The sequence below is a fragment of the Pan paniscus genome, chromosome 10 (assembly GCF_029289425.2).
Source record: "Pan paniscus chromosome 10, NHGRI_mPanPan1-v2.0_pri, whole genome shotgun sequence".
In the NCBI taxonomy this organism is placed as follows: domain Eukaryota; kingdom Metazoa; phylum Chordata; class Mammalia; order Primates; family Hominidae; genus Pan; species Pan paniscus.
Window position 1 is genome coordinate 121,237,856 of NC_073259.2, and position 13,487 is coordinate 121,251,342.

The 13,487-nt window shown below is 56.0% G+C and overlaps 2 protein-coding genes across 8 annotated transcripts in view; one reads left to right on the forward strand and one right to left on the reverse strand.

Moving 5' to 3' along the window:
- Nucleotides 1-9,935, forward strand: CFAP73 (cilia and flagella associated protein 73). Of its 4 annotated transcripts, none has more exons than XM_034934581.3 (8): nt 11-972; nt 3,009-3,114; nt 3,874-3,978; nt 4,299-4,499; nt 5,504-5,725; nt 6,342-6,560; nt 8,673-8,761; nt 9,772-9,935. In XM_034934581.3, the coding sequence occupies exons 1-7, from the start codon at nt 755-757 to the stop codon at nt 8,748-8,750; spliced, it is 1,149 nt and encodes a 382-aa protein (XP_034790472.1). In that variant the 5' UTR covers nt 11-754; the 3' UTR covers nt 8,751-8,761; nt 9,772-9,935. The 4 variants fall into 4 exon arrangements, with proteins under 4 accessions (XP_034790476.1, XP_034790472.1, XP_034790475.1 ...); XM_034934582.3 differs by having other exon boundaries at nt 15-972; nt 6,342-6,500; XM_034934585.3 differs by lacking the exon at nt 5,504-5,725 and having other exon boundaries at nt 1-972; nt 9,772-9,909.
- The window catches only part of DDX54 (DEAD-box helicase 54), a 27,050-nt gene continuing 23,126 nt past the window's right edge, over nt 9,564-13,487 (reverse strand). For 2 of the 4 annotated variants that reach the window (XM_003832440.7, XM_055096207.2), the window contains 3 exons: nt 13,182-13,286; nt 12,336-12,448; nt 9,564-10,180 (listed from right to left, as the gene is read on the reverse strand). In XM_003832440.7, coding sequence (XP_003832488.2) covers nt 9,948-10,180; nt 12,336-12,448; nt 13,182-13,286 — 451 coding nt within the window. In that variant the 3' untranslated portion in view covers nt 9,564-9,947. Of the gene's footprint in view, nt 10,184-12,335; nt 12,449-13,181; nt 13,287-13,487 lie in introns of all 4 variants that reach the window. The other 2 variants (XM_034934573.3, XM_008957837.5) reach the window with 1 other exon arrangement.

A 13,487-nucleotide genomic window follows, 5' to 3' on the forward strand; every position in this document is an offset into this window, starting at 1 on the left:
CACGCCTGTAATCCCAGCACTTTGGGAGGCCAAGGCAGGTGGCTCACTTGAGGTCAGGATTTCAAGACCAGCCTGACCAACATGGTGAAAGCCCATCTCTAATAAAAATACAAAAATTAGTCAAGCCTGGTGGAGTTCACCTGTAATCCCAGCTACTCGGGAGGCTGAGGCACGAGAATCACTTGAACCTGGGAGGCAGAGGTTGCAGTGAGCCGAGATCGAGCCTCTGCACTCCAGCCTGGGTGACAGAGCGAAACTCCATGTCAAATAAATAAATGCCCAAACTATCTCAGCTTCTCCCATCACCCCAGCCCCCAAGTCCAGACCATCCCTTCTAAGCTGGTCTCCACTAGGAGGTCCTGATGGTCTCCCTTTCCCTAACCAGGCTGGGGGTTCCCTGAGAAATAGCCAGAGGAGCCCCATCACCAGGACAGGGAGTGGCGCCTCAAAGGGCTGGGAGTGAATGACTCCACCCAGGGCCTGGCTAGCAGTGTGTGCCCAGTAATTATTCTTTCGAGCCATTAACTGAGTACACACAAGCGTGGCCCAGATAGTGAGGCTATCCCACCCAGCCAGGAAGAGGCTTGGCCAAACGTGGGGCACTAAGAGAGGCAATTTCTTGGCCAAGGGAGCCCCATCCTCTCCATTGCACCCCCGATTTGATGGGGTGTTACAGGCCTCTCCAGGAGGGGCAGAGGTGCTCCTTTCCTCGCAGGCCCCTCCCTCTCCCTCCAGGCGGCAGCTAGGCGATGGAATGTTGTGTGGTCGGTTGCCAGGCAACCAGAGCCTGCTGGTGGCTGCCTTCTGGGCCGAGCTGAGCAGGCTTCCACACCACGCTCCACAGAACCCCCAGGGTCTCCTAAGCTTGTGCGAAACTCCAGCTAGTGGAAAGAAAGCTGGGGCAACTGCCAGAAGGATGGCGGTGCCCTGGGAGGAATATTTCCGACTGGCTTTGCAAGAGAAACTGTCTACGTGAGTGGGACGTAGAGGGAGGGAGGGCTAGAAGGAGGGCGGGAATGCGTGGGCTGGCCCATCCCTTCTTCCTCACCTCCTGGGTCCTGGCTTTGGGCAGATCATAGTGGGGGTTATTGTCCCCACTTCACAGAGGAGGAAACTGAGGCTCAGAGAGAAACCGAGGCATCACCATGGTCTCAGGGATCGTTCCTGATCCCCCACCCCTAGCTGACATCCGGCTGAGATTAAATCATTCAAACCAAGCTGGGAAGGAATTATTCTGTGAAATCCTGCTCCCCAATCCACCCCCAAAACTGCATTTTCAGGAGGAACAGAGGAAGCTTGTTCTGTGTCTCCTTCATGTTCAGCAGCATGGCCTCAAGTCCCAACCTCAGTATCAGCATCTGTAAAATGGGGAGGGGGGTTTTCTCCTGGACCATGGCTGGGAAAGCCTTGCTGATTACACATTAGTCATTCTTTCTGCTCTCCCTTTCTCCGGGGGCGCTGGACTCCAGAACCCCACTGCCTCCTGGGCCTCTCCCTGCAGAGGTCTCAGGCATCTCGGGCTTGGCCGTAGTAGGGAGCTGGTCTCCGCCACCCGACCTGCTCTCCTGCGGCCTGCCCTGGCAGTAACATCCTTCCGGCTCCTGGGGTCACCTCTGACCCCTTTCTCACTCCCCTCCCCACTCCATCAGTTCTGCTCTCACCTCCTGCCACTGCTGCCCTGCTCGGAACCACACTATCTCTGGAATATCCCGTGGCCCCACCACTGGTCTCCCGCAGCTGCCCACTGTCCTTGCTCCTCAAAGCAGCCAGAAGGGCCCCTCCTCTGCCCAAAACACTCCCTCCGCTCCCACTTCACTTAGAGTCAAGGCCAAAGTCTCCACTCACCATGGCCCACCGCAGTTGGATTCTCAGCTCCTCCCTGCTCCCAATTCCCATCTTTTTCCTCCTCCCTCCCTCCTCTGCAGCCACGCTAGCCACACCAGGGTCCTAGAATCTGTTCCCTGGAGATGTCCACGTGGCTTGCTCCCTCTTCTCCTCCAGGTCTCTGCTCAGATGCCACCTCCTCTGTGTTGAAAGATTCCTTTAGTCCACTTAATTTTTCATCTCAGTGCCTACCATGTCCTGGCATTTATTATTATTATTATTATTATTATTATTTATTAGCTTGATTTTCTGTGGCTCCCAGAACAATGCAAGCTCACGAGGGAACAGGGATTTTTGTCTGTCCTGTTTACAGCTGCACCCCCAGTGCCTACAAGGGTGCCTGGCCCAGAGTAGGTGCTCAGGACAATTTGTTCAATGAATAAAGAATTCAACCAGGTGCGGTGGCTCACACCTGTAATCCCAGCACTTTGGGATGCCAAGGTTGGTAGATCACATGAGGTCAGGATTTCGAGACCAGCCTAGCCAACATGGTGAAACCCTGTCTCTACTAAAAATACAAAAATTAACTGGGCATGGTGGCGTGCGCCTGTAATCCCAGCTACTTGGGAGGCTGAGGCAGGAGAACTGCTTGAACCTGGAAGGCGGGAGGTTGCAGTGAGCCAAGATCGTGCCACTGCACTCCAACCTGAATGACAGAGCAAGACTCCATCTCAAAAACTATATAATAATAATAATAATAATAATTCAACCAGATGTGGTGGCTTATGCCTGTAATCCCAACACTTTGGGAGGCTGAGGCAGGAGGATTGCTTGAGTCCACGAGTTCAAGACCAGCCTGGGCAATAAAACAAGACCTCATCTTTACAAAAATAAAAAAATAAAAATTAGCCGGGTGTGGTGGCACATGCCTGCAGTCCCAGCTACTCAAGAGACAAGATGGGAGGATCGCTTAAGCCCAGGAGTGAGCTATGATGATTAGACCACTGCACTCCAGCCTGGGTGACAAAGCAAGACCCAAAAACAAGTCTCAAAAAAAAAAAAAAAAAAAAAAAAAAAATTAAACAGCCAGCAGGTGGCTAATGGGGCACTCCAGACACAGTGGTGAGATGTGGGGCCCTGAAACATGCTTCCTTCACCCCCACCTCCTACTTGAGCCTCTTCAGAAAGCTGCCAGAGCAGGCTGAGGATTATGTCCCACCAGTGCTGCGTCTCCTGGAGAAGAGGCAAGAGCTGGTAGATGCAGACCAGGCCCTGCAGGCCCAGAAGGAGGTGAGCCCCCACTACTGTAACGAGGTGGTGAGCTGGTGGATGGGAAGTGATGGAGCCAATTTATTAGTGACAAGGTCTGAGACAAGTCATTTCACCACTCCAAGCCTTGATTTCCTCATCGTCAAATGGGGATCAAATGAGACCAGTTGTTGGTGCAAATAAATTTGTGTGCATTGAGCATGTGCTGGGCACTGCATTAAGCCCTGGAGGTCTTACGATGGTCCCTGGCCTTGTGGGGCTCACAGTCTAGAGAGGAAAACAGATAAGTATTCAGGTGGTGACTGCTACAGGGAAGAAGCACTGGGCAGGGGCTGTGGAAGCCCAGAAGTCCCTACCTCCCCATGGGGGTGGTCAAGGAGGGCTTCCTGGAGGAAGTGATGTCTTGGGGATTGCTGAAGGGCAAGTCGGCTTATCCAGCAAAGGTGAAAGAGATGAGGAAGGAAAAACAGGCAGAGGAAAACCACACACAAAGACTGGTTGGAAGGCAAGAACCAAACACAGGTGGTTGAGTGGCTGGAAGACAGAGTATGGGAGGACAGAGGGTAAGATGAGGCCTGAGGGAAGGGCAGGGACACTGGCATTCGAGGGCTGGAGGAGGGTGTTTGGGCTTCATCCCTGGGTGATGGGAGCCCCGGATGGGTTGAGCAGGGAGCAGCCACAGATCAGGGACGACAGGTGGAAGGGGTTAGGTGTGAACCTGACAGCATGGGAGGACCCGGACCCCCGAACCCACACAGACAACCCACTCCTCACCCCCAGGTGTTCCGCACCAAGACGGCAGCCCTGAAACAGCGTTGGGAACAGCTGGAACAAAAGGAGCGGGAGCTAAAGGGATCGTTCATCCGCTTTGACAAGTTTTTGCGGGTAGGTGGAGCCTCCTGGGGAGGAGGCGGGGCCTATGGGTAGCAGCTCACACCCCTATAGGGGCCCGGCAGGTAACAAAAAGAAAAGAAGTGGTTTTCGTCATGCAAAAGGAAACGGCGGGAAACACACACGCACTGCCTGAAGCAACCGATTAAAAAAAAAAAAAGCGGGCGGGGGAGTGGGGTGAAGAGCCAGCTTCCGAGCCAGGCCTGCTGGCCGCCCCTGGTTTTGCGAGCGAATGTCAGGGCAGGATGGAGGTGCCGAACTCCCCGCCAGCTCCTGAGTCCTGAAGGTCGTCTTCTCCCCACCGTACTCCCCAGGACTCCGAGGCCCGGCGCAATCGCGCGCTGCGGAGGGCGGCGGAGGAGAGGCACCAGGCGGGCCGTCGGGAGGTGGAGGCGCTGCGTCTGTGGACCCAGCTCCAGGAGCTACGGCGGGAACACGCGCGGCTGCAGCGCCGGCTTAAGCGCCTGGAGCCCTGCGCTCGCCTGCTGGAGCAAGCGCTGGAGCTGCTGCCCGGGGTGAGTCCGGGGCAGGAGGCTGGGAGCTCGGCGCCACCGCGTGGCGCTGAGTGTCTCAGGGACGGCTTCGGACCGGCGAACTACTGGTGCGCTGAACTACTGGAGATCTTGGCATGCATGCCGAGAACTATCACTTATGGAGCGCTCACTGTAAGCAAGGGATACGCTTTGGTTTTTGTGGTCGTTAGTTTTGGAGGTTTTTTGAGACAGTGTCTCGCTTTGTCACCAGGCTGGAGTGCATTGGCGCGATCACGGCTCACTGCAGCCTCGACTTCCTGGGCTCAAGGGATCCTCCTGCCTCTGCCTCCCAAGTAGCTGGGACCACAGGCGCACGCCACCACGCCTAGCTATTTTTTTAATTATTATTTTTAGTAGAGACGGTGGTCTCTCTATGTTGCCCAGGCTGGTTTCGAACTCCTGGGCTCAAGCGATCCTGCCACCTCGGCTCCCAAAGTGCTGGGATTACAGGTGTGAGCCACCGCCCACGCTTTGTTCTTGAATCCTCCCCAAAGTCCAGTGAAGTAAGTCCTGTTATTGTCAACTGTCCACCCCATTTTACAGATAGGAGAACTGAAGATTCAGAAAGCTAACTCTGGCCGGGCGCGGTGGCTCACGCCTGTAATCCCAACACTTTGGGGGGCCAAGGCGGGAGGATTGCTTGAAGCCAGGAGTTCGAGACCAGTCTGGGTAACATAGAGTGACACCTGTCTCTACAAAAAATTAGCCGGGCGTGGTGGCGTGTGACTATAGTCCCAGCTACTTTGGAGCGGAGATGGGAGGATCGCTTGAGCCCAGGAGTTCAAGATGACGGTGAGCTATGATCGCGCCACTGCACTCCAGCCCAGGTGACAGAGCGAGACCTTGTCTCTAACAAATGGAGGTTGACATTTAAGTCACTTTCCAGAAAGATTATTCCAATAATAAGGAACGCCGGCGGCCAGGTGGGATGGAGAGGGTAAGGCACTGCAGGCCCATGTGAGTCCCTTCCCCGCCCCCGACTCTAGTTCCAAGAGGTTCCGGAGCTGGTGGCGCGCTTCGACGGCCTGGCCGAGACGCAGGCGGCGCTGAGGCTCAGGGAGCGCGAGCAGCTCGCGGAGCTGGAGGCGGCGCGAGCGCGGATGCAGCAGCTGCGGGACGCCTGGCCGGACGAGGTGCTCGCACAGGGCCAGCGGCGGGCACAGCTGCAGGAGCGCCTGGAGGCTGCCAGGGAGCGTACGCTGCAGTGGGTACGACCCGCCCTAGGTGGGGGGCGCTCCGGACCCCAGGCTTCCACAGCCGGGCGGGGAGGAACGCCAGGGCTGATGAGGACAGATGGGGCAATGCTTACCCCAGAGGGTCCGCTGCACTAAGGAGGGGAATCTCAGGCATCACCGAGCCGTTTCGGGCATGAGGCCCCGCCCCATCCGCCGGCACAAGGCTCCTGCACCCCACTCCCGAGAGCACCTGACTGCCTGACTGGCAGAGGTGGATGGGAAGAATGCCGGGCGCGGTGGCTCATGCCTGTAATCCCAACACTTTGGGAGGCCGAGAGGGGCGGATCACCTCAGGTCATGAGTTCGAGACCAGCCTGGCCAACATGGTGAAACCCTGTCTCTACTAAAAATACAAAAATTAGCCAGGTCCACTGGCGGGCGCCTGTACTCCCAGCTACTCGGGAGGCTGAAGGAGGAGAATCGCTAGGTTCTGGGAGCCGGCGGTTGCAGTGAGCTGAGATCAGGCCACTGCACTCCAGCCTGGGCGACAAAGCTATCTCAAAAAGAAAAAAAAAAAAGTGGCTGGGAAGAGGGGGCAGCCCGCCTTGGCCCAGTTGCCATAATTGGGAGTGGGGCGGGTGTTCTCCAGGAATCCAAGTGGATTCAGATTCAGAACACAGCAGCGGAGAAGACTCTGCTCCTGGGACGCAGCAGGATGGCTGTGCTCAACCTGTTCCAGCTAGTGTGCCAGCATCAGGGGCAGCCTCCCACCCTGGACATCGAGGACACGGAGGGACAGCTAGAGCACGTGAGGGCCCCTCTTTATGGCACCTCCAGCCCCCAAACACTCCCTCTTTGGAAAAATGAGGTACCTAAAACCCCACAGTTAGTGACACCTTCTCTGGGTTAAGCATGGCCCTCTAAGGTCAGAGCCCTTGCCCCAGCCGTGGCTCGATTGTCGGGCAGGCACCTGGTCTAGGATGGATTCCTCGGTGCATCTTGGCTCTGACAGTGGCCAGAAGAAAGCCATGCCCCTCTCTGCGACAAAGCTAGACTCCATCTCAAAAAGAAAAAAAAAGTGGCTGGTCTCAATGCCCTCCCTCTACCAGGAAGGCCAGGGTTTGTGCTGAGTCCCTCTTTTCTCGCAGGATCCAACAGCCCACACATGTCAACACCTGTAAAAAATCATGAGGTCCAGACTCGCTCTTCATTAATCTCTGGCCCTCTGTCTCCCTGCTTCCTGCACAGAGAGGCCTCAGCTTCCGCAGGGAGGGTGAGGGTGGGGTTAGGCTGAGTTGTGTGGTGTAGAATGTGTCATAGGCTTTTTTTTTTTTTTTTTTTTTTGAGACAGAGTCTAGTTCTGTCACCTAGGCTGGAGTGCAGTGACACGATCTTGGCTCACTGCAACCTCTGCCTCCTGGCGATTCTCCTGCCTCAGCCTCTCGAGTAGTTGGGATTACAGGCACACACCACGACACCCGGCTAATTTTGTATTTTTAGTAGAGCTAGGGTTTCACCAGGTTGGCCAGGCTGGTCTTGAAATCCCAACCTCAAGTTATCCTCCCGCCTCAGCCTCCCAAAGTGCTAGGATTACAAGTGTGAGCCACCACACCCAGCGTGACATAGGTTTACAATGGAGGGAGATTTCAGACTTCAAACACTTCTTTTGTTTCTAGTGGGTATACCCAAAGCATGGCCCCTTTGAGAACTGGAGGCAAAGTAAAGGTGTAGCAGGATGAGCCGCAGACAAAACTCCTCAGACACCGGATTAAAGAAGGAAGAGGTTTTTATTCGGCTGGGAGCTCGGCTCTTAAGACACGAGTCTGCCAATGCTCCCAGCCGAATAAAAAAACTCTTCCTTCTTTAATCCGGTGTCTGAGGAGTTTTGTCTACGGCTCGTCCTGCTACAAAGGGAGGCATCCCACCTTTTCCCCAACCGATTCCCATTCCTGTTCTGCCCAATGGCCAGGATTCCAACCGAATGCCAAGATCTGGGTCCTGGGAATCTGCTTCGCCCCTCCTAGTTGGTTGGATGCATCGATGCCACTGTTCTTCCAAGCCTGGCCTGTTACCTTGTGGCACATGAGACTAGCAGAAACACAGGCTTGATGTAAACAGGCAAAAGTCAGTGCCTTTTCTTTTAGTCCAACTGGAGTAGTGGAAATTAAGAAGAAACAAAATCTGTAACCAGTTGTAATTAATTAGTTGTAAACACCACTGCACTAGGACCAGACCATCTCTTTTCAAAATCAACTCTCTGCCCGTCAAGGAGAAAGGCTCCATGGAGGGACATTATGCCTTTTCCCACCTCCCCTAACACTCCCTGGCCTCCGGGCCTGGGACTCACACTGTCCTGCGGCTGCCAGAATTCAGTAACAGCTTCATTTGTTCATTGCATTTTCATTATTTTTCCAGTTGCCCCCTAGTTATGACAAGGGGTAACTATTTTTTTCCATTTTTGGTGGAGATAAAAAGTTTCCTTCTCAGCTGTTGATACGGTGATGAATATGAGGGGGAGCCCACAGATGGTTGTAAGTTTACCCTCAAGTTCTAGTTTTTACAATGGATCCATGGTATTTATTAAGTTCATATTCATAAAGAAGTTAATTAAAACAAAAGGAGAGCCACCCACGGAGATAAGAGTAGGTCACAAACCAATGAATATGACTGATCCAGTTACAAGAAAATAAAGCTGATTGATGTAAATGAAAATACTAATTGGATAGTGCAGGTGACAGCAGCGAGGAAGCTGTGAAGGTGTCTGCTCACGCAGCAGTTGGGAAGGTTGGCCTGAGGCTTTCAAAACCCAGAACGGTTTAGGATCTCAGTCACCACCTCTGGGAACCACCATCATCACTGTTCTTTTAATGAGGGAATCTCCAGTCCCCGCCCTGCCTTTCGGCCTCCCCCGCGTGTTGAGGGGTGGGGGCTGGACAGTGACTCTGGGGCTGGGATGTGACTTCGTGTTGGGTCCCCCCAGGTGAAGCTGTTCATGCAGGACCTCTCCGCCATGCTGGCCGGCCTGGGTCAGGCTGAGCCTGCAGCCCCTGCCTCCTAGCCCTGACACAGGTGAGCAGCGGGAGAGGGAACCCCTGAGAGACCCTGAGATAGGAGGGCCCACATTTCCAATGGGGTGTGGACTGAGTGGCTCTTCCTGAATCCGTTTCCTCATTGGGAAGATGGGAGGGCTGTGCCTGTTCAGAGTGCTGTGGGCCTGCCATGAGGGGCACATAGCAAGCACTCCATAAATGCAGGCCCTGATGAGGAGGTGATGGGAAGGTCAAGGGGCTATGTGTGGGGCAACTGCCTCTAAAATGAGATCAGACCAGGCCCTCCCTGCCAGGGTGGTTGGGGCATGAAAAAAAACTCTTTGTCAGGTCTCAGAACAGGGTCCATGCTAGATGAGAGATCACCAAGGCCCCCTCCACTATGGACTCTGCCAGGTGAGGGGCCCAGCCTGAGAATCCAGCTGCTGGGGCTGCCCTTGACCTTCTCAGAACCTCAAACAGGGGGTGGGTGGCAAGAAGACAGAGGACAGGCCAGGTTCTGACCTCCAGGTATGGAGGGGCCGCGTTAACCTCTTCATAGCCAGAGGGGAGCAGCTGTGTCCTTGCCCCCTGGGCTGGGCATCCTGTTCCCCTCCCCCAGCCCACTCCCAGCTGCAACCATGTCCAGTGGGAGGAAGGGGGACCAACTCCCGCCTCTGGCACCTGGTTTGTGCTCTGAGCTTCACTTTCCTCATCGCTAAATGGACAAGGCAGCAGAACTCACCCTCAGGAGACCCGCAACTCCTCTGCCACGTTAGCTGGGATTTTAGTACCTGGGTCTCTCCATTCCAGTTCCCCAAGTAGACCGCACTCCTGGCCACCAGCAGTGCTCAATAAAGATTTATTACATTAAAAATTCCATTGCCAAACCCTGAGGCACTCAGGGCTCTGACCGGTGCAGCCATGACCTCTGAACCCAGAACACATGGAAGCAGCAGCAGCTGAGTTGCCAACTCAAGTCTTGGCCTGCCTGGCTTTGCTGGCGATCTCCTGCACACCCTTCAAGGCCCTGTTCAAATGTCTCTGTCTTAGGTTGACGCAGCTGCTGCCCTTCTGTGGCCATACAGTGCTCCTTTTCACAGATGATGGCTCCTGCAGGGAGTGCCCCCAGTGCCCAGCACAGGGCCAGGCACACAGTGGTGCACGGGAACGTCTGCTGATGCCCACCCTAAGGCCAATCAAGGAGCCACGGGGCTGGGTCCTGGTCCTCACATCCTCTTCCGCATCTTGCCCTTCTTGGAGCGGGCACCCCGGCCGAAGGCGCCCTGCTGCAGCTCCTGGACGCGGCGACGGTTGCGGGCAGAGAGCTGCTTGAGGCCACCACGCTGCAGGAAGCGCAGCTTCTGGGCCCGGCGCCGCTGCTTCAGGATCTGCTGCTTGGTCTTGAGTTCCGGGCGGACTTGGCCTGCAGGGGTGCCTGGGGCGTGGGGCCGGGATGCACCTGCTGGGACAGGGATTCAGGGAGCTCAGCTGTTGGGATCACTCCCAAGATCCCCTCCTCCCAGAAGCTTGCAGACTCCTCCCCTGCCCCTACTCCTGTTCTGTGCTTATTGCTGTGGCCCAGTGTCTGTACACAGTAGGTGGCTAATAAAGTTTTAGGCAGCCTCATGGAGTGGTCAATAACACGGGGCCAGAACCGCTGGGGTTCAAATCCCAGCTGTGACCTCTTGGACCGTGGGCAAGAAGTTAATGGCTCTGTGCCTCAGTTTCCCCATCTGTGAATTATAAATCACAGCACCTCCCTCATGGGTGAAGAGTAAATGCATTTCCATGGTGTAAAGTGGTCAGAATTTCAAGGCCTGTCCCATAGTGGGAGCCTTTTGGGCATGACTGTTACTATTAAAAATTCTCCAACCAAGGAGTATATGTCTCCACAGCACACCTACGGCACGCCAGGCTCTGAGGCCCCCCATAGTAACCGATACAGACCTCAGCCTCTGTCTCCATGGACACCATGCTCTAGGCTTGTTAGGTGAAAAAAGAATGTAGATGAACCTTCCTTTTGGTGGGAGTGGAATCAAAGAAGGCCAGAGAGGGAGAGGGACTTATCTGAGATCACACAGCAAAGCAGCAGCAGAGGTCAGCGACCCTGCCCCAGCCCCACAGGTGGGCATCAGGTAGTCCATTCTTCTAGTTCTCCAGGAGGCAAGCACCACCCTCCCTGGCTCCCACTAAGCCCTGTGTCCTCCTCCTCCTCTTCCCCATTCATAACAGCAGCCTCCCCAGGGCTCCTAGAGGGATGACCATTAAGGTGGTCCCAGCTGTCTCCAATGGAGCCAGGGTGCCTCGCAGGACCTATCACCTCCAATGAGGACAGCAAAGGAAGAACAGCTGCTTTTTCCCAAAGCCCACAGGTCGCCCCCGTCTCCCCAGCCCCTGCACGCCCACTGCACGGCAATGCTCGCAGCAGAAGCTGCTGTTTCACCCAGGTAAAAACAGGCTGAGAAGTGAGGTGTGGGTGGTCCCCACCCAGCCATGCTGACAAGGAGACACTCCCACAGATGGGAGAGCTGGAGAGGGAGGAGCCACAGAGAACAGGCCCAGGCAAATGCACGCAGGCTCACAGAGACACCCAGGGGAGGCAGTGACCAGCCCCAGGAGGTGGAGGGACATAAGCAGGGGCTAAGGCCATCTGAGAGAGACCCAAGACATGGTCCCAAACTCCCCTCTCCCCAGGGAAGACTCCAGGTGGGAGCCTTGGGCAGCTGGGTGACCCAGGTTCAGTCATAGCCCTCATAAGGCACCTGTTTCCTGGCCTGTAAAATGGGTATTCGCAGTCACCTTGCCTCCCAGGTCATGTGTGGCCTTCCAGGACAGAGCCTGCCTGCACCCAGCAAGCGGGAGCCCCTCCCTGATAACAGCCCTTAAGCACAGGCTCTGGCAGACAGAGCCGGCTTCAAATCCACCTTAGCTTGTTACTGGCTGAGGGACCCAGGCCAGATCAAAGAGGTCCAAGTCCTCAGATGACCAAATGTACCACTTGCCAACCCACATTTCAAGGAAGTATCTTCCTCAACATCCCCTGTGATCGCCTCCTCCCAGAACCAAAGCTGCTTCTGACCGCGTCTTTGGTGACATGAACTTCCCCACAGCATTGCTAAAAAGAATGTCACTCCTAAGGATGCCACAGGGAATCAATTCATGCTCACTGTCAGGTCGAACCACATGCAAATGCCATTTTTGCAGGTGAAAATGGCCTGCATTCGCACAAGGTTCCACCTCCCGAGTTCTCTAGGATTTTACACAATCGGCTTAATTAGGTGAACAGGGCATCTACCAGAAGTTATCCCTGTAGCTTCATCTGTGAAGTGGAAGGGGGTCGGGGACAAGGCACCTGAGGGGCATGGCGCTTCCCAGCGCCTGTCAGGCGGTGCTCGTGACCATCAGAGGCTGGGACAGTAGGAAGGGGGAACCTGTGGGTGTGGGGGTTGGGTGGGGGGGGATCATGGAGGGACCCAGGGTTTTGGCAGCATACCCCAACACACCCAGCTCTGGGGCTCTGCAGTAGCCCCTGCACCTGTGCCTCAGCGTTACCCTAATCTGACCATAACTGCTCTGCCTACCTGTGCACCCACACTCCCCACCCTGGCTCTCACCTCGGCCACGGTCTCGCTTCCCACCTCTTCGCTCCGGGCCTCGCCGGTCAGATGCCCCTTCTTCGTCCGAGTCACGATCATCAATTTTCTGTTTTTGTTTCCACTTCTGATAGCTGGGAAACCTCGTTAAGGAAGCTGCGTGAAGCCCCTGGGATGGGAGAAGGCTCCTCCCCACACTGCCCCAGCAGACAGAGTTCCGTTATCCCAGCCGCAGCTGAAGCTGCTCGGCCCCGCCCCCAGCACACAGGTCCCACTTATTGGAGATGCTGTTGCTGAAGCTGCTCGGCCCCGCCCCCAGCACCAGGTCCCACTTATTGGAGATGCCGCTGCTGAAGCTGCTGGGCCCGCCCCCAGCACAGGCCCCACTTACTGGAGATGCTGCTGCTGAAGCTGCTGGGCCCCGCCCCCAGCACAGGTCCCACTAGTTGGAGATGCTGCTGCTGAAGCTGCTCGGCCCCGCCCCCAGCACAGGCCCCACTTACTGGAGATGCTGCTGCTGAAGCTGCTGGGCCCCGCCCCCAGCACAGGTCCCACTAGTTGGAGATGCTGCTGCTGAAGCTGCTGGGCCCGCCCCCAGCACAGGCCCCACTTACTGGAGATGCTGCTGCTGAAGCTGCTGGGCCCCGCCCCCAGCACAGGTCCCACTAGTTGGAGACGCTGCTGCTGAAGCTGCTCGGCCCCGCCCCCAGCACCAGGTCCCATCTATTGGAGATGCGGCTGCTGAAGCCGCTCAGCCCCGCCCCCTCCTCCCCGCCCCCGCCCCCGCCCCCAGGTTCCACTTAATTGAAGCTGCTCCTGCTGAAACTCCTCGGCCCCGCCCCTCCCCAGCCACGCCCCTCAGGATACAGGTCTCGCTTGTAGGAGCTGCTGATGTAGCGGCCGCTCTCTGTCTTAATCTTCTTCTTGTCTTCCTGTCCTGACTGTCCCACAAACCGCTTCTTCTTACGGTCCCTGCAGGAGAGGGAGTTGGGACGGCTGCCGTGGAGGGAAACCCTTGGAGTGCCGGCTGCCGCTCGGGGCCTGTCTTCTCACCCGACCCTCTTGTCAGGTTGTTGGAGCATTAAAGGAAAGCAGTGCAGCCATGTCTGGCATGCAGTTGGCGCTCAATAAAGGCTTCTTCCCTATCCCTCCTCACCTCTCCCTGCAGTCCAG

Excerpts from the sequence above, each read along its gene's own strand:
- CFAP73 (XM_034934581.3), top strand. The coding sequence starts at position 755 with ATGTTGTGTGGTCGGTTGCCAGGCAACCAGAGCCTGCTGGTGGCTGCC. Across the intron at positions 3,115-3,873 it reads CCCTGCAGGCCCAGAAGGAG|GTGTTCCGCACCAAGACGGC; the intron begins GTGAGCCCCCAC and ends CCTCACCCCCAG. Across the intron at positions 6,561-8,672 it reads TCCCTCTTTGGAAAAATGAG|GTGAAGCTGTTCATGCAGGA; the intron begins GTACCTAAAACC and ends GGGTCCCCCCAG.